At 35.9% G+C, this 19054-nt stretch overlaps 1 protein-coding gene across 12 annotated transcripts in view; it reads left to right on the top strand.

The window, feature by feature from the left end:
• The window catches only part of SYNJ1 (synaptojanin 1), a 68656-nt gene that overhangs the window by 36184 nt on the left and 13418 nt on the right, over window positions 1–19054 (top strand). For 6 of the 12 annotated variants that reach the window (XM_074858202.1, XM_074858204.1, XM_074858203.1 and 3 more), the window contains 12 exons: window positions 1055–1195; window positions 1576–1768; window positions 3145–3303; window positions 5417–5573; window positions 5913–6030; window positions 6147–6362; window positions 7137–7215; window positions 8252–8414; window positions 10476–10682; window positions 11688–11816; window positions 12432–12470; window positions 17550–17597. In XM_074858202.1, the coding sequence (XP_074714303.1) occupies window positions 1055–1195; window positions 1576–1768; window positions 3145–3303; window positions 5417–5573; window positions 5913–6030; window positions 6147–6362; window positions 7137–7215; window positions 8252–8414; window positions 10476–10682; window positions 11688–11816; window positions 12432–12470; window positions 17550–17597 (1649 nt within the window). The remainder of the gene's footprint in view (window positions 1–1054; window positions 1196–1575; window positions 1769–3144; window positions 3304–5416; window positions 5574–5912; window positions 6031–6146; window positions 6363–7136; window positions 7216–8251; window positions 8415–10475; window positions 10683–11687; window positions 11817–12431; window positions 12471–17549; window positions 17598–19054) is intronic. The other 6 variants (XM_074858206.1, XM_074858209.1, XM_074858208.1 and 3 more) reach the window with 3 other exon arrangements.

The following is a 19054-nucleotide window of genomic DNA, read 5'->3' as shown; positions in this document are numbered from 1 at the left end:
TTAGATCCTGTATAATGTAATCTCAAGGATCCAAATAGTCAATACTTGACCATATTTTGGATTGCACCTTCATCAGCCCCTCAACTTTTTCCTTCCTTTAACACTTTGAAGGAATTTACCTCCAGTGCTCATAGTGTTCTGCAGTCTCTGTGCCTTCACACTGCTGGGAACAGCGAGTCCTGTGAAATTCCTTCCAAAAGCATGTATTGTTGGTATGCCTTTATATAGTGTCTTGCATCAGATTTTGATCTCTATAAAGCAAGGCTTCCTTCCACACTGTCAGGTTTTGCTGTCATTCCATGTATTACATGCGTATATTATTGTGGAGTTTGAATTTTTCACCCTTAGTGGAGTGGGTTATGAAAATATATTTTTAACAATGGTGGGTGATACCAGTGATGAAGTCTTTATGTGTAGTCCTAGGATTGTATTCACTTTTGTCCATTGTTTTGTCTGCCTGTTTTGCGTGTTTTCTGGTGTTTAGCAAGCTTTAACACTGTTAGCCTTTGCACAGGCTTTTGTCTTGAGGACAAAGTGGCAGTTTATCACCCCCTAATTTCACACTATGTCTAGTTAACACTGTTTCCAGATTTGATATTTTTCATTTATCTCCAATGGTTGCTCTGAAAACCATAGGCTGTTAGGTCTCCAAAGAAGTTGCTTCTTGATCTAAGACCATGGACATCTGTCTTACAATACTGAATGAGCTCTAGGCTAGGAAGTAACTTCCTAGAAAAATTCTTAGGTTTTGCTCCTCTAGTCTAGCCTAAGAAATACAGGAAAGATAGCCCTGGCTCCTGACATTGTCTGTGGTGGTGTTGAGAAATGTGAGACAACGTTTTATGAAGCTGAATTTGAAATTATGATGTCATGACAGTCTGTAGCCTGTGTCTCTGCTAGGAGGCATTTGAGCACCATTCACAACTTGGCTTTGGTTTACTACCCCAAGGTTTAGTTAAGATTATTGTATGAAGCTTATTCAGTTAGATCAACAGTTTAGATACCTGCCTGATTTGTTTTCTTTTAAAACTGGTGGTTTTAATCTCACTGCTAGCACAACTAATCAGAAGCTCTGGGCTGCTGAACTGCAGAAGACTATATCAAGAGATTGCAAGTATGTGCTGCTGGCTTCTGAGCAGTTGGTGGGCGTCTGCCTTTTTGTGTTCATCAGGCCCCAGCATGCTCCTTTTATCAGGTCAGTGAACACACAGCTGAGCACAAGTTGGGTCACCTTCAGTTTGCTTTGTATTGCAAGCTAACATACAAGTCTACTAAGAAGCATATGGGGCTCTAAAAGAGCTGTTCCATCTTCTGGGGAACTAGTTGCTTAAATTCTTTTATCTTAGTTTTTAAATGCCTCATCAGTTGCCAAGAAAGCTTGAAAAGCTGAAGTGTTATATTGTTACCTGCTCAGTAGCTGTTGGCATTTTCTTAAAATAGCCCAGTGGCCTTGCTGATGAAAGAACAATGTGAAAATGTTTTCTTACCAACACAATATCATACTCTGACATACTTAAAGCTGTTAACTTCTGTGCCATTGTATTTCAAGGTTTAATAGTTGTTTAACTCTTTTAGGGATGTTGCTGTTGATACTGTAAAGACTGGCATGGGAGGCGCCACTGGTAATAAAGGTGCAGTAGCAATTCGGATGTTGTTTCATACATCCACTCTTTGCTTTGTCTGCAGTCATTTTGCTGCAGGGCAATCACAAGTTAAAGAGAGAAATGAAGACTTCGTAGAAATAGCTCGCAAGCTTGGTTTCCCAATGGTAAGCAACAATGTTCAAATTCCATAATGAATGAGAAGTTAAACCCTTTGAGCTCTAGCAGTGTCATCCAAAAGCTCTATTTGTTTTTCTTTCCCCTTCCCAGATTCCCGTGGAAATCAAATTTCTTTGTGTTAGAAGTCTCAGAGATAATCAAGTTCCCACAATTTTTGTTAAAATAAATGCAGAAAGAATAGACCCTTCCAGTGCAATGACTGATAGAGACAGGATGAAGGATGAATTCATTTTCATTAGGCATCAAGGCTTTAGCATAGGAAGGAGATTTTATAGATTGCTGACAAGCAGTAGAACTTTTGTAGGCACTGGAGTTAATCAACTATGAGAAAAAAATCCATGGGAAACAGCACTATTTTCAGTACACAGGAATGATTTTTTGCTGACTCATTTTAACTTATTTACTCATTTTTGTCAGGTTGGATTGTACAGTTCTGTACTATATTCTCATAAAGGATTATTTATTATTTAATGGTTGGACTAGATGATCTTCAAGGTCTTTTCCAACCTAGATGATTCTCTGATTATCAAACACCAAATAAATACTTGATAATTTTATCAATGCAACAAAATGCTTCCTTGAGACTTAAAGCTGTCTTAAATTTTGTAGTTAAAATATCCTTTGCTAGTTTCTGTGCAGGAGCCCAACATCTTATTTTGCATGTTTTTTTAATTTCTAAATTTGTGCCCATGGTCCTGTTTCAGTTTTTCTTTAAAGTACTGTATTCTTATGGACCCCAGAAACAGTTTCCTAAATGCTGCTGTTTTAATCTGCCAGTGTATCTGCTTTGATTTACTTAAAGGCAACTGAAAATTCAAAACAAAGAGAGAAGTGAAAGTTCTCACTTTAAACCCTAGGCTTTGTTTAAACAAACAGAGCCCTTCTGTCTCTCCCTAGCCATGAAAATTGTACGTAACTGAAAAGTCTTCAATTAAATCTAATAATAAAGCCCTTGGTTTGTAGTTTGTCAGGGTATTGTGCCACAAGATCCCAGGGTAGTGTTTTGTTCTCCTTTGTAACCTCTTTGTGACACAGGTAGCAGTCATCATCTTAGAGCAGACTTCTAAAACAGGAGTAGAAATACAAAGAATTTTAGAATCCAATTCAGATGATTCATGTTTCTTTAGAAATGCAGACTACATAAGAAATGTTACTTCTTCTTTCATGTTCTGTATGTGTGAATACCATACAGTTGGCCATGTTGTTCTAACCATATGAACACTAAATACGAACATGTATTTCAGTTGTTCTCATCAGCTAGAAATGATGCATATTTTACAGTTAAAAACTGAACTCTGCACCTGGAAGTAGTAAATTTGTCACTTGCTTGTTTTTAGCTTCATTGTGTGCTTCTGTTTTACAGGGAAGGATGCTCTTTTCCCATGACTATATCTTTTGGTGTGGTGACTTTAATTATCGAATAGATATTCCAAATGAGGAGGTTAAGGACCTAATACGACAACAGAACTGGGATACCCTTATAGCAGGAGACCAACTTATCAATCAGAAAAATTCTGGACAGGTATCTTGAAAACATTACCACACTTAAGAATACTTTATTTTTCTTTTTGGCTTTAGCGATTTTCTGTGGTGCTTCTGTAAATCTGTATCCTCAGCATATTTTACCTGTCACTTTTGTCCAGGTAGTGATATGGAAGGGTGGGACATAGTAACATGAAGTAACTTGTTGTAACTGACCTGAAGAGGCAATGATACGAATACAGTGACTAGCTGTAGGAGTGAGGTTTTTCTTTCTCTCCTGAAAAAAAAAGAAATTCTATCACCTCTTTAGAACTTCCTGTTGGAGTTTACTAATCACAATACTTTTCTTTTTATTGGGTGCAACTATTTTAAAAAATATTTGTAGCAGTTCCTTTGGTAATGTTACTGTTTACTTTAAATTGCTGCAGTAATAGGTCTAATGCTGTTACTGTCATTCTGTTGGAAAAAGGAGTAGTCCAAATGGTAGCCTTTTTACTTACAAAGAAAAAGAGCATGGAATAACAAAGTCTGAAGAAAGCTTCAGATTTTAAATTTTTAGGGTTTCTTGAGAGGCAGCACGTAGCAATTAAAGGAATATTTGTAATGAATCAAATTTGTGTGAAAGTGTACATTCTTTCTTTCCAGCTTTATGTGGGAATGCTGTAGATGGTAAAATGAGAGACAATCCTCTGTTGTCCATTTTCTCTACTTGCCAGCACTTTGATCATAAGCAGTGTTTTTTCTGAATTAGAGTTCTTCTTCCATTTGTGCTGGTATCTTGTGCACCAGAACAGGAGACAAAGCATTTGAAAATTTTTAATTTGATTAGAATTAACTTGATAATTGTTAATTTGATCAAAACAAGAGAGGTGTAGCGGTCTTGGGGACACTTACAGCAGTTATAGGGCTGGAAAGATCTATGGAAACTACCGGAATACAAAAAAGACTCAAAACAGTCTCCTAGCTGGGGAGAAGAAGGGCTAGTATTGCACAGTTGGGGTAATATTCAATTATTTGGAAGTGGCTGGCTGGGCAGCAAGGGATATCAGCTGGCTAGCGAGGGTTGTTGCATGTGGCTGATAACCGGTGTATCTGCCATTCAGGAAAGGCATTTACATATCAATTTTCTTCATAAAAGTAGGTTAAGAAATAATTACTGAAGGCAAAGAAATTAATAAATTGTCTCAGAAGTTGCAGATCTTCTGACACTGATTTTTAAATTGACTGGATTTCAATGAATATTTCCAAGAAGAAAAGCAGGCTAACCTGTCATTTGATGCAGACTTGAATATAAGATCTAACTTAGATTTATATTTTACAGCTCTCTGATGTGAAGTAAAACTGCACATACAAGATTAAACTCAACACTGAAGCTGGTTAGGTTAACTAAAGGATTTTAGCTTATGTCTGGTTTAAACACTTAAGGAGTGATTAAAGCTCCTGGCCTTCTAGGGTCTTGTGTCAGCTGGCTGTATCTGTTTATGTTGCAAAGTACCTAAAGGATTTTTTGATTCATTTCAATTGACTCTATCTGCCAAGAGTACATACAGTATTTAGAGATAATTTCACACGTTATCTCTTTTTATTCTGTTTTCCTATTTGCTTGAGATACTATCTCTCTAATCTTTCAGTTCATATTGACTGTATTAAGGATTCTCTATTTTTCTTTATCTTTTCTTTTTATCCTTAACTCCTGTTTTATTGGTGGGGCATCTTGTGTCAATTTGGGGGAATGCTCTGCATGTTCAGATAGGTACATTAAATATAAACCTTCATTCACAGCTTTTGCTGACACGAGCCACTAACGAACTAATTAAAATGCTGTGGGCAGTATCTGGATTCAGGGTGACCTCAAGTTCTGAATGACATTGGAGGAACAGTAGGTTGCTCATGAGCCTGGGTTTAAAGATATAAATGTTGACATACTTCTGTTTAACAATAATCTATCTGGGTCATTATTTAGTCTTAGTGGTAAATGTAGAATGTTTTCAGCAGATAAAATTTGGAGAAGGGTTCATATTATCAAATGCCTTTTTTTTTGAGGTGTGTATACAGGTTTTCACTGTTAGAAAAGAGAATTCTGATTAGTTTCAAGCTGTTTCCCATCTGTTTCCGTCTTCTGGCATGACATACAACTGCTTTGTTTCTTACAGATTTTTAGGGGATTTTTGGAAGGAAAAATAAATTTTGCGCCTACATACAAATATGATCTGTTTTCTGATGACTATGACACCAGTGAAAAATGTCGCACACCCGCATGGACAGATCGTATTCTTTGGAGAAGAAGAAAATGGCCTTTTGACCGATCAGGTTTGAGTGCTTCCTTGAACTGCTTAAAATATCCTTTTAACTCGCTTATAGAATCAAATTCACAGTGCCAGTGATTCTGAGCTTCTATCCCTGCCTTTGTATGAGACAGAGAGCTTATAACAGCATCTGAAATAAATACAGTAACACTAAACAGAAGGATCAAGAATCAGATACCAGTTACTGATACTTCAAAAGTTCAAAAAGAACTTCTGTTTTCTTCTGTAAAACACTGTTTTGGTTTACTTTCTTTTTTCTCTTTTTACAAATATCTTAATTTTTAAAGCATATTCTTGCAATCACTGTATTTTTCCCTTTTGTTTTCATTAATACTCAATGTAGCTGAAGACCTGGATCTTCTGAATGCTAGTTTTCACGATGACAGTAATGTCCCTTATACGTGGAATCCTGGTACTTTGTTGCACTACGGAAGAGCAGAGCTGAAAACATCTGATCATAGGTTTCAGTTTTGTTTTATACATTACTTCCTAATCACCGAATATTTAATACTCATGTTATATATTTTGTTGCTCAGATCCTCTGCTTACAGGTTTTTCTCGTGTATGTTTTTCCAAGGCCTGTGGTTGCATTGATTGACATCGATATATTTGAAATTGAAGCGGAAGAGAGACAAAAAGTTTATAAGGAGGTGATTGCAATGCAAGGACCACCTGATGGTACTGTAATGGTCTCCATCAGAAGTTCTTCAGCAGAAGAAAACTATTTTGATGATAACTTGATTGATGATCTTCTTCAAAAATTTGCAAGCTATGGTGAAGTTATACTTATAAGGTTAAAAAGACTTTTTACTTTTAAGCTATATCTCTCTTCATTGTTCCCACCTATTTCCTGAACAAAGTTACTTTCTTAGTGGGCATTTCAGTTATGATCCACTTGATTTTTAACATTTAAATTTCAACTTTGATGTCTTTACAGTTGAAAATTAGTTTTGTATACCTGTATGTGTCTCAGTTTTCAGACTTAATTTTTCCAGATGCTTTTTATTTCTGAGATAAAGTATCATACTGACCTTGTTAGAAATCAGAATTAAAATTTGTTATTGATCCAATTTTATACAAATTTTGCATTCTAAAATTAGGTTCATAGTTTTAAATGAACTGAAGATGAGAGGATCCCTGTGAATGTGGCATTTTTCACTAAGCTCTTACTTGAACTATAAGTGCTGTGGTATTTTGTTTGAGGTTTTGTGAGGGTTGTTTTGTTTTGTTTTCAGAAGACAGGTGTGATGTAACGTGGAACACCTAATACAAATATTTAACCTGTAGCCACACAATTACTTTTGAATGTGTAACTGTAGTCACATCATTTTTAAGAGGACAGTGCTTTTGCTGTGTGATATTTACCTCGTTCTTTTTTTTTTTTTTTTTTTTTTTGTTGCAGGGATACATTCAGTTAAAGCTTGTTAGCCAATTATATATATTTTAATGAACTTAAAAAAAATTCTTCTCCATCAAATGAAACATTGAAAAACCTTTAAGATAAGAGGCTTCAAAATTTATTAGGTAGGATAAAGTATTTTAATGACTGTTTCAATGAACTTTGCAGGTTCGTGGAAGACAAGATGTGGGTAACATTTTTGGAAGGAAGCTCTGCTTTGAATGTAATGAATTTGAATGGTACTGAGGTAATGTAAAAATTACTGAACTTGCTTATAGCAAGAGAAAATCCAGCTTTTTAAAGAATACTTGTGTGGGATGGGTTTTTTGTTTCTTTGTTTTTAATTCCTAAAAGTCTTTCATGTTCCATACTAGACTGTTGCATCTAATCTTTGTTTTTTTACTTTTGATATCCACATTGCATTGTGTTGTTTTGAAAGCCAGCTGAGAGAAGTACCAAACAATTTTTTTTAACAGGAGGACTGTTAGAGAAATGAAGAGCCCATATTGGGGGGCATCTTCATCAAATGAAGGATTTTTAATTTTAATTATGTAAAAAGCAGAGGTTTTGCCTTAAGGTTGTAGTATGAACCAGTTTATCACATTTATAGCCTGCAATTATTTAAAATACAGCACTCCTGTACTGCAATTACTTTAAAATGTCAAAATTTCATTTCTCACTGACTTCTGTAGGGCCAGTATTTAATATCTGTAAAAACTCTAATCTTCATCTTCAAATTTTTACTGCTTTATGTTCCTGTTAAAAGTTAAATTCTGTAATGTGGTGTTTGCAGATGGATCCTCGCATCTGATGAGTTTCACTGACAGTCCATGCAGGGTAGAGCTCAGTGTCATGTGTCAGTTTGCAGAATGAAGGCCTGCTGTTTTGTCAGTCTCTAAAAATGGCTTTTTTAATGTAGTTCATAAGCAGGTCTGGTTTTCTTTACAAAGAGTAGTGTTTCTGTAGAAATAAAGAAACCAGAAGCTTTCTGTTAACTGAAGAGGAAAATCTTACAAGTTGTTAGTTTTTCTTTAGAAAAATATTAAATAGTTGTAATTAATAGTTTAAACTACAAGAATGCATTTAATTATCAAACTGAAGTGAAAAGCATAATTATTTTTGTGATGTTCCACTGTAATTGTTTCGTCCCAGAAATTCTGATAACCTTATTTGTGATATTTTCAGTAATTTTTAATTTTTTTTCTTTTTAAATCTAGAATGCTGAAGTGTAATATTTCTGCTCTTAACAATTTCTGTTTGTGCATACCTTTTTGAAAATTCAGCTACTAGGAAGGATTATAAACATAAGCTTGAAAAATCCTGATTGGATCAGAAGTTTGGAAGATGAAATGAATCTAGAGAAGATTAATATTGGGCTGCCTTCATCAACAAGCTCCACTTTGCTTTGTGAAGATGCTGAGGTTACTGCAGACTATGATATGGAAGGTTTGTTGAAATAAAGTTATTCCTTGTATTGAAATGCTTACAGTCTTAAATAAGGTGGTTAATTTAATGCATATATCAATACTTTAAGAAGTTTATGCCCATCTAAAGCAGATAAATTAGAAACCCCGTTATTTCCAACAGTATCTTGACAACTTGTTGAGCAGTGTCAGTTTGCACTGTATCTCTAGGTTTTAGTAATTTGCTGACATTCTCTTTATTCTTCTCAGTTTATCCTGTGACCTACCCTCTCAGGGGCACTTCATTCAGGCAAATTTTACTGTTCATGGAGACATCCTATAAGCAGGATATACACTCCTGCAGAGTGCAAAGCAATTATTTTTTTGCCAATACACGTAATAGATTAATAAGACTAATGAGCTCCCATGCTAAGCATTGATATGCTTACCACCCCCAAGAAGACACATGGTGAGCCTTTGACAGGGAGGCAAATATGAGTCAGGCAAGGAAACCTTCAGCCTCTGTTGCTCTTTGGAATAGGCTGATCTTCAGCATTGATGAGTTGCTGTTTTCTGGTTCCCTGGTTTTTGTCAGTTTTGGTTTTTCTCTGAAGGGTTTTTGTATCTTTTAATGTTTTACTTTTCTAGTGGAATCCTCAAGTTGCTGAATATCACTCTTGCAGCAATTTTGCCTCTGCCTTTTGGCTTTTCTTTATTTGTACATTTCTAATTGATGTACTTTGTCACAGCTCATTTTTTTAATCTATTAATTTATTTTTATGAAAGGTCTGCTTCACTCTCTTGTCTACATTAAAATATATTTTTATATCCTTGGCAAGTAAAACAGCTGTTTTTCAAACAGCAGCAAAACCCACACAGACACCTTACCTGCTGACTCTTCCTGCATGTATTGCATTTCCATATGTGTTCTACAGGGTCAGGTTTTTGCCATTTCTTGAACAGATGTACTTTTTAGATGTAGTCATTGTGTCTATATTGATTTATTCTAAGTTCGAGTAGTTCATTTGCCTTGAATTTCTATCCAAGTTCCTTAGTGGCAAACATTATGTTGCAAAAGCTTCAAGAAAAGAGGTGGCAGCTTTGTGTATTGGAAAGAGTAGACTAAGATTTTTTTTGTACAGGTATTTCATAAAGGAAGATGTTTTGGTAAGGGTACAGATATGGGAAATCTGTATGAAAAGTTGGAATTTGCGTTAGTCTTGGTGTCATAAGATACTTCATCCATTTTCCAACGCAGGTAGGAAATAGGACTTTAACAGTTTAGATGCCCGTATGATTGGTTGATTTTATTAATAGTCCTACGTGAAGTGGTATGATTCCCTTAAAATGTGACATCTCAAATCCCACAAGACTCTTAGATCAAGAGCTAGTATCGAATTAGCAGCCTGGTTATGCTGTCACTGCTGAGCGGTGCAGAGTTGAAGCTGGAACTTCTGTAGAACATTGTGTGTCCTTCATGTACCTGAAGAAAGAGAAGCCTAGAAGTTGTGGAAGAAAAGATGACTATGGTCTTATTGGAGTGTGATGGGATAATTGTCTATTTTAGGCATTTTGAATATCAACATAAAAATATTCTAAATTGACAGTTTACTTTTTAAAGGCACACCCAAGTTGAACCTTTTTTTAAAACATCATTCTACCTTTTCAAACAGAAGGTATTAAAATTAGCAGATATCTTGAAATCCCCTGCCCAGCCTTCTGAAGAATAAGTGAAGCTTGCCATCTATTGCAAACCAGGGAAATAATTTTTGCAAAGGTCGTCTTTGTAAAGCTAATTGTTTCTTAGATTAAGCAACATTACAGTTGCTACACTATTATATTTACCTATAATGTATCTATAATATATATTGTGCATTTGGAGTATTTTCAACTGGTTTGAATACATATGCATTCTTCATGTGTAATTTTATGATGCAAGAATCATACTTTGGTTGTTGAGCTAATTCCTTGGAACTTGAGGGCTTTTTGCAGAGAATCCCATGCCCAGAATCCGTTTATAATTTCCCCACTTTTTAAAACAAGTAACTATTGTTCCCTTTATTTTGCATGCTTTTTCTTTTTTGGGGTGGGGTTTATTATTCAGGAGATATTGATGACTACAGTGCTGAAGTAGAAGAAATTCTTCCTCAGCATCTACAGCCAACTTCAAGCTCTGGTCTTGGAACCTCCCCAAGCTCTTCACCGCGTTCCAGCCCCTGTCAATCCCCTACGCTGTCAGATGGACCTACGCTCCCAGTAAGACCGAGCAGAGCACCAACAAAAACTCCTGGACCGCCTGTTTCCACACACAGTGCGTATTACCTTGCTCGACTGCCTCTATTACTACTATACAGTCTGGCAGCTGTATGTCCCAGTGGTAGAATACTATTTTATAGATTATTTTAATAGAGCTTTTAGATTAATATAAAAGGCTATTCTTGTCGTTATCTAGCATATTATGCATGAGTGGCCTTGGGCAAGTTACCTCATTCTTTGTGTCTAGGTTTTCCTAATGGGCAGTGGAAGAGCTTTGTTTCCTGAGTCTTACTTAGTACACTGTCCATGGATCTATGCTGCTGCAAACTACCGAACTTGCTGTTGTTCTTTAGCATTTCATCATGAAACAGACATCTCAAAAAGTTATGTGATTAAATAGGCTTTCTAAGTTGATTAGTTTGAAACCTCTGTTCAAGAATTCTGATGCAGTATGTCAGTATAATCCTAGTTCACTTTAGTCATACTCTTCAAATACAGCCCATTTCAATTAATGCTCCTATCAGCTGTAATATGTAAATTGTAATCGGTAGATTTGTAAATTGGGTGTATGAAATGGAATATGAAAGCTTCTGTTTAAACACAAGTTTATTTTAGTGACAAAGTGGATGTTTAGAATTGCACTGTTTGGAATGGCTTCTAGAACAGTTTATTTCAATGTAATTTGGAGTAACTTTACAAAGACTGCTAAAATGCCTTCAGAATTTCCCTTGGAACATTTTTTTCCAAAGCCCTTAGTTCACAGATAAGGGTCAAAATCAAAATTTGGAACTCTGCAATTTGTAAGAATGTTCAGGATTGAATGAAAAACATATACTGATTAAAGCATATGAGACAAAAATCTTTATTTAGGAAATCTGCTTCTTTTCACCATTGGTTTATTCCTCTTGTTTTCCCTCTCTCAAAAACTTCTGTATTGTTGTTCCCAGGGCTGGGGACAGATTGTCCTCTCTGTGAAAATAACTTGCTATTAGAAAAGCTTTACTGTGATTAGAATGTACAAGTGATTAATTTTTGCATTGTTTTCTGTCATGTTCTTCAGCTGAATTTCAGCTTGGTACCCAGCAGAAAGAGTCTTCTCAGAGCTTGGAGCCTAAGCGTCCTCCACCACCTCGCCCCATTGCTCCTCCTGCACGCCCCGCTCCACCACAGAGGCCACCTCCACCATCAGGTAATGTGGTGACATATATCAGGTGGTCAGGAATATTTTGTTTCAAGTCTGTGAGATGAACTTTGAAGTCCACACCCAAACTACATATTATATTGTGGTTTAGGGCTCAGTGGAATGTACCAGTTTTTCACTAAAATGTTTAGTTGGTACATTTAATAGCAATAACAGCATGGGAAATAACAGCATTTTTCAGTGCCATTTAAATATTATTGTCTTTGCTTAGTGAATGTTTTAAAATTTTTATAAACTTATTTTAAAGTTTAAAAAGTGGGATTCCTACAACAGTGTTTACACAACATTTTCATTTTTAGACCATCTTCATTTTTTAAATGAAAGATGAATAATCTTGTGCATTCATTGATTTATGTTCCTTTAATTTTGGCATCAGTATGTATGCATTTTATCATGTCCAAGTTTTTAATGTAGAGTTCATCTGGATCGTCTGAAAATGTAAACAATTGAGCACTAAGAGAAACTGGATGTTCAGAAGCATATGGGCAACATAGTTAATAACCAACTGACCCTTGTCATTTTTAACTTTCTCATTCTTTTTCTTTCCTCTTACTGTACTGGTATTTTTCATTATTGCTGCATTCATTTCTTAAATACTGTAAGGCGGTAGGAGTCCTGCACCTGCTAGAAAAGAATTTGGAGGTAATGATTTTAATTGTTTTCGAATATGACTACATAGCAAAACTACTATGGTGGTCTGTTGTGACAATACTTAATATGATGATGTCCAAAGTATAAAAATGGGTAATTATTGATCGTCAATGTAATTTCTTTCTCAGGGCTTGTATCCCTCTCTGAATTACATTTAACTCTTTAGAGAAAAAATATTTCACCAGAAGTTGGTACGTTATAGCCACAGAGATTAAAGTTCTTCCAGATTTTTATTACTTTGTCCTGGTAAAAATACACCCAGCTAACTTTTCTGTGAAAGTGGAAGCTTGTCTTTACTTGTGAAAAGGCTAGCTTTTTTCCTCACAGTCCATGACAAGGAGCATTGTAAAATGGATTTTGATTGCAGCTACTTGCAGTGATTATCCATTCATTAATTGTTGAAACTACTGCTGACCTGGCCCAGTTTCCTCTGGATGATCACCAGTTAACAGCTCCGAATCACTGAGCTATATTAGTCTCTAAGCTGAACACTGACATATGGGTAGTTTATTTTCTGTTTCTAAGTCTGAAGTGTGCTCCTGAGCCCTTCCTAAAGACATGAAACATCCTCCATAGTTCTTGGAACTAGCATGTACTTCAGAAACACAGACTTAGCAAAGGAACTTATTCAGTTACTTTGAAGGCACTCGAGAGCTACAGGTCTTTACAAAGTAACAAAATCCTAAAACAATTCTCCCCTAATTCCTTCCCTTTTGATAATGCTGAGGGCCTTATCAACCCGTCAGGCTAGTTTTGTTTTTTTCCAGCTTGTTCTTGTTTTCATGTAATAGCAATTCACATGTTCTCAGAAGTGCTTCTTCCTGACACTAATCTTTGTCCTTTGTCACACACTTCATAGTTGAGCTGTCCTGTTTGGACTCAAATCAGCTCATTAATACATGGGATAGAGTGAGAATAGTTAGTGGCTCTGAAATACTTCCTTAATGGCTTTTCAGACACTGCCACTCAGTTGGTAGGAAAGAGGGTTTTTTTGAGAAAATAATTCAAGAGTTTTGAGCAATCTCAGGAAATAAGTAAACTATTTTGCATAGTATATAAATATCAGCTAACTTATGCTGATGTCAGGTGGAGATGTGCATGGCTCTTAAGATACAGCTGAGGGGAGAAGGTTATTATGCCAAAGGCATAATATTTCAAATTAGTTAAAATGCTTAAGTTTTAGAAAAAAAACAGTTTATACATAATGCATAACATACATGAGATTTCATTAATTGTACTACTTCAGTCCTATATAGCTTTATGTGCACTGACATAATCCTGTTTGCCTAGTTTTTCTCAACTGTGCAAAGACTAGCTGCCTTTTCTACCCTCTTTTTCAACATAGCTTTCCACAAAGAATTGTAACTGGCATCAAACTTGCTTTTTATACAATCTTTTCAAAGAGATTGTAGTATATTTTTTTTCATATATTATTCTGACCTAAAGCTCATCCCACTTTTTCTATCCTCTTCATTTTCCACTCATGGCATACCTTTATAAGGCATAATGCTTTGCTTTTCAGTGGTACCTGAGCTCAGCTCTGAGCAAGCTAGGACAGGACTGGAAGCAGTATAAATGTCACAGTGTGTTACTATGCTTGGGGAAGTGGCATCTGTTTCTCTTACCTTGAATGAAGGCTCCTAAAGCACTGTGAAAATATCCCTGTGTACTGTATAAGTGTATCAAACATTGGTTTTGGGCTTCTGTAGCACATGCAAAGTGACACTGATAATGTCTTTAAAATGTTGTGCATTTTGAATGTTACTTTTTGGGTTTTGCTCATGTGTTTTAACGTTATTTTCTGAGTGCTTCGCTCCCTTCAGTGCCCATAACATTTCTTCTGATGGCTCAGTATGCTTTGAAGATGGGAGCAGGAATTGGGCATCTAAGGTTTTTTTAGAGTTTGGTCATATTTTACATCAGAAGTAACTTGGAATTTAAGCAAACAAGTCTGTGTACTCAGTGCAGGGGTTTGCAAAGTGTAGACTTTTTGCCTGCTGATACAAAAGATTTCCACTGAGAATTTCATAAGTTCTCAGGTTTTTTATAGTTAAAAAATAAAATGTTGCACTCTGTTTACCCAAGATTTTTTTAATACATTACAGAGTCAATTCTTACAGAACATTAAAAATTATAAAGGCTGCTAATTTTCAATTACTTGAAGTTTAAAAATAACATTTGTTTTGGGTTTTTTTTCCTTTCATAATATTAGTCAGACTTTTCCTGATTAATGCAGGAAAGGCTTATAGCTGTCTTTTTATCATTGGTTTAAACTGTTAAAACAGGGTTAAGATTGAGAGAATGCACAGTATTTTCAGTATATGCAATAATTTGGGTAAAATGCATTACATTTTCACTGTGATTATCCTCCAAATAAATAAAATAAACCTAGAAAATACAGCAATAATTTTGACATTAAGAGAAATTCAAGAATGTTAAGCTATGAAAATACATGCACCCAAGCAGCAAGTACTTATTAGTTTACACTGATATTTATAGTCACACATTAAACTTAGCCTTGCAAGAACCATTCGACATCTTTATTTTTCCCCTGTAGCTTGGTTTTTGGGGTTGAGTGTTTTTTTTTTTGCCAAGCAGAGTTCAGGTTGTTTGGGTGCATTAGGATACGGCAGTCATTTTGAAAAAGCTTTTTCTGTTGTTTTGTTGGGTTTTTTTAAAATATGGGAAAGAGCACCTTTCTTCTTTCCTTGCTGAAGAAGGAATGTTCAGTAATGAAGGAAACAAGAAGCCTTAATCCTAAAACAATAAATGCATTGTTCAAATGTAGTCAAGTGGCCTAGATTTCATATATATATATACACACACATGCACATGTGTGCATATATGCACATTTTACTTTATGAGAAGTTGGGGTTGCTTTATTTTCCATTTAGCTAATGTGTAAATGTAGTCTTTGCAAAACATGCAGTTGGAAAGATGTCAGGGCATAAGTTACAGGTTGTTTCTGTATAAATCCAACCCATTTCCTTAAAATACTATTTAAAACAAGTCTGTGATATCTTTACTTGCAAAATACTGTTTCAAACTACAATAGAGATTTCAAGCTATATACAGACTATAGTAACAGTTTAAAATAATACTCAAAAATATGTTTCGGATTCAGATGTACATTTTTCACTGTCCTTAAGATTAAAATCTCCCTATAATGCCAATTATGATAGCATTATCACAGCACTATAATTTTCTTTATCACTGTTGAAGAGTATTATTAATGAATGAAATTTAGGGGATTTGACCTTTACACCCTTTCTCTCTCATATAATTAATATTTTTAAATTTGCAAAACCTTTTAAAATCCTCATGCACAAAGCCTTCCCCTGTATGGTGCACCAGCATAGGAACATGTCTATGTCAAAGAAGTTCTCTGCCTTCCTTCTCCTGAAAGGAGTTGACTTTATTGATCCTCTTGCATAAACCAAGATTTGCTTAACAAGAGCATCCTGAAAATACCTATTCAAAGTATGGGCTGAGTTGAGATTTGGGACGTGAAAGTGCAGAAGATCTGTGAAATGAACAGGCTAGTTTCCTGCTCTTGGGGAGGTTTTATTGTGTCCATTTCCATTAATACTCTGAGGTGAACAGTTAGCTTTATGTCTCTATAACCACAGAGGGTTTAGAGGAGTGTCCTGTATGCTGTTGGGCTGCTCTCCACCTCCCTTTATTTTCCTCCAGTTAGCAGGGTAGTCTTCTTGTAGCCTTGGAGTTACCACTGCCTTTTCTCCCCTGGGGTTCCTCTGGGTTGCATGGGAGAAGGGCAGAGCTAGTACCTGAAAGCAATTAAATGTTCTCAGGCAGTGCTCTCCTCCTGTGCCCCCTCCTTACAGTCTCTGTTCATCCCTCCTCAGTGCTGCTTCTCTTGCAGAGAAGTTCACTGTCAGAAACTTTTGTGATGGAAGTCTAATGTTAATTGGCAGAGCCTGGAACCCACCCAGAATATATAACATATGCTAGTATTTAACATCTTTGAACCAGATGTTCAGCAAAACCAGAGATCTGACATCTCTGGAGATAATCACATACCAGCCTCATCTGCAACCTTCACTCTTCCTACTCTGAGTGACACCTCCACCCATATCTGACAAAATTCACAGCACTCTTTCCAGATCATAGAGAGCTCCTGAGCAGATACCACACATTGGCACATGATGAGAAAGCATGAGGCTGTGTCATCGCTAAGGCGAAAGTTGCTTTTAAGGTAGGCTTGAACACTGGCTCCCTTTCCTTCCTCTGTACTTGAGCCACTCCACAGTTGCCAGATATTACTGTTACTTTTTCCTATGCGCATGCCTTAAGGATTTCTCCTTGCATACCGTCCAGTGTTATCTATGTCCTGACATGTTTTTACCATACAGTTTTATGGACCCAGTATATGCTTGATCATATTGCAGAAATAATTCAGCATGGTTATGCATGATTGAAAATCTTCTTTCTCTCAATCTGAACTATAACATCTACTGTGCACCAGCTGATACAGCTTTCCCAAGTACAGAGTGCTGCTTGGAGATAACTTAATAATACAATTCTGTAGGATACCATACATTATATAAAGTGGGAAACTTATTTCTTCCATAAAATTATTTATTCAAATGTAGTCTTGGCAGAAATATATTACATAATATTCTCCTAAATTATAGGAAGCAGACTTGATGTCGCAGGGTATAACTGAGGTACCTGCTTATTTTCAAGTGTTTGAGTATAGGTCTGTGCTCTGCTTTAGAAGAGTTTCAAGACTGACATTTAATATCATTCTCAATTTACAAAAGTTTGTGGAGAGTGAATAATGAAGAAATGAAATTCTCTTTCAACTGTAATGTGAAATTGAAATAACAGCATGTTTCTAAACATGATTGTACTTGCTGATCTCTATTTCCTATCGGTCTGGTTTCCCCATGCTGCTACAAACAGTTATCTCCTACAAGTAACTACAATCTAGCTAGGCCATTTTAAAATTATGTAAAGCTGTCTTGTGGCAGTGTTCTTTCTGGTTTTACTTTCTCAATCTACTGCTTTTCTTATGCAATGTACAGCTTCTCTTCTTTCTCTGAAAAGGTCTTGGAGCTCCTCCCAGTCCTGGGGTAGCTAGGAGAGAAGTAGAAGGTAACATAACAATTTTTGTATTATAGAAACGGATTTCTAATTTAATACCTGAGTAATATTATTGCCCTTGTGATACTAAAAGTGGATTCATTAAGGTATTTCTTGTGTCGGATCTTTCTTCTTTTATTTAACATAGTTTTCAGACAGCCAAGTTGCTTCCTGTTTTTCAGTGGTGCTGTGAAGTTATAGAAGGCAGTCTTCATTTATAAAAAATTAAGTGAAAACTTAGACTGTGCTAATCAAGAAGAATGCTTTCAAGGCAGACTCAGAGGAAACTGTAGCTGACTGATTGCTACAGTAAACACTATACCTGTAACTAAATCAGGAATCTAGGAAGCCTAATTTTTCATAAAGAACTACATATGTTCATATATTTTGGGGAGATAAACTTCCATTTAAATAATTTAGCCTATAATTTAATATTTTGTTTTTTTCTAAAGAGCACAGTGTAGGTATTTTGATTCTGATACCTAAATGTATGTGACACACATTTATGAGAAGCATTTCTCTTGCATTATTCTAGTTGGAGTATGTGTGTCTAGTGCTGAATGGGTCCTGTTTTAGCTATCCCAGGAGAGGCATGGTTTTGGTTTTTTTTCCTATCCCTTCATGAATGTGTCCCTTTGTAGCAAATATAGGTATGACAATAAAAGTCCTAATACAGTCACAGTCAAGATCTCCTCCTGTATACTACAAATGGTTTTGACTATATTGTTGATTCATTTTTCTAAATTGGCAAAATCACTATATGCATAGAATAGTTCAGGTTGGAAGGGACCTCTAGTCCAATCTCCTGCTCAAAGTAGGGTAAAGTAGTGCCAGGTCACTCAGGGTACGAGTTGCATTACGGAGAGCTGTACCCAGAAAGCCATTCTAACCGGTTCTACGAAAGCAGGGTCATCTGACAACTGGAAGCCCATTTGATAAACTAAGTATCTTATGTACCACAAAGTATTCCTTCCAGTTACTGTAACTGACACGGTGATTTTACCTTCCTGGGAAATAGGCAACAGAAACACAAGCCAGAATCCTAAACCTCTTTGCCTGTTAGAAATTGTGCACTTGTCTGATCTAAAGGTAATTTTTTCATCTCTTGCACTTCACAACTCGAATGTTGCATACAAGGTTTTCATTAGCATCAGCATGTAAATGTTGAGGTTGGTGCTGTAATTTATTTATCCCATAAACAAAGAGAGTAGGTTCAGGAACTTTGGTGTAGACCCTGTAGATTGCTGAACCATGTATAATTACAAATGTACTCTTCTGATCGCATGATTTTTTGAATCAGCATGTCACATAACCTCTTTGTGTTTTAAAGACTCCTGTTAGAATATTTGCAGAATATACTACAAAAGAAAACAACAACTTCTAGCACGATTGAGAACACAGGGTACCTGTACAAGTGGGTGTCTTTAGCTTGCAACAAATAGGAGGTGATTTGACTTAATTTGTAATTA

Source organism: Strix uralensis, chromosome 2, assembly GCF_047716275.1.
Source record: "Strix uralensis isolate ZFMK-TIS-50842 chromosome 2, bStrUra1, whole genome shotgun sequence".
NCBI classification, from domain to species: Eukaryota; Metazoa; Chordata; class Aves; order Strigiformes; family Strigidae; genus Strix; species Strix uralensis.
The sequence above is the reverse complement of the archived record's forward strand: the minus strand, read 5'-3'. Positions and strand labels throughout refer to the sequence as shown.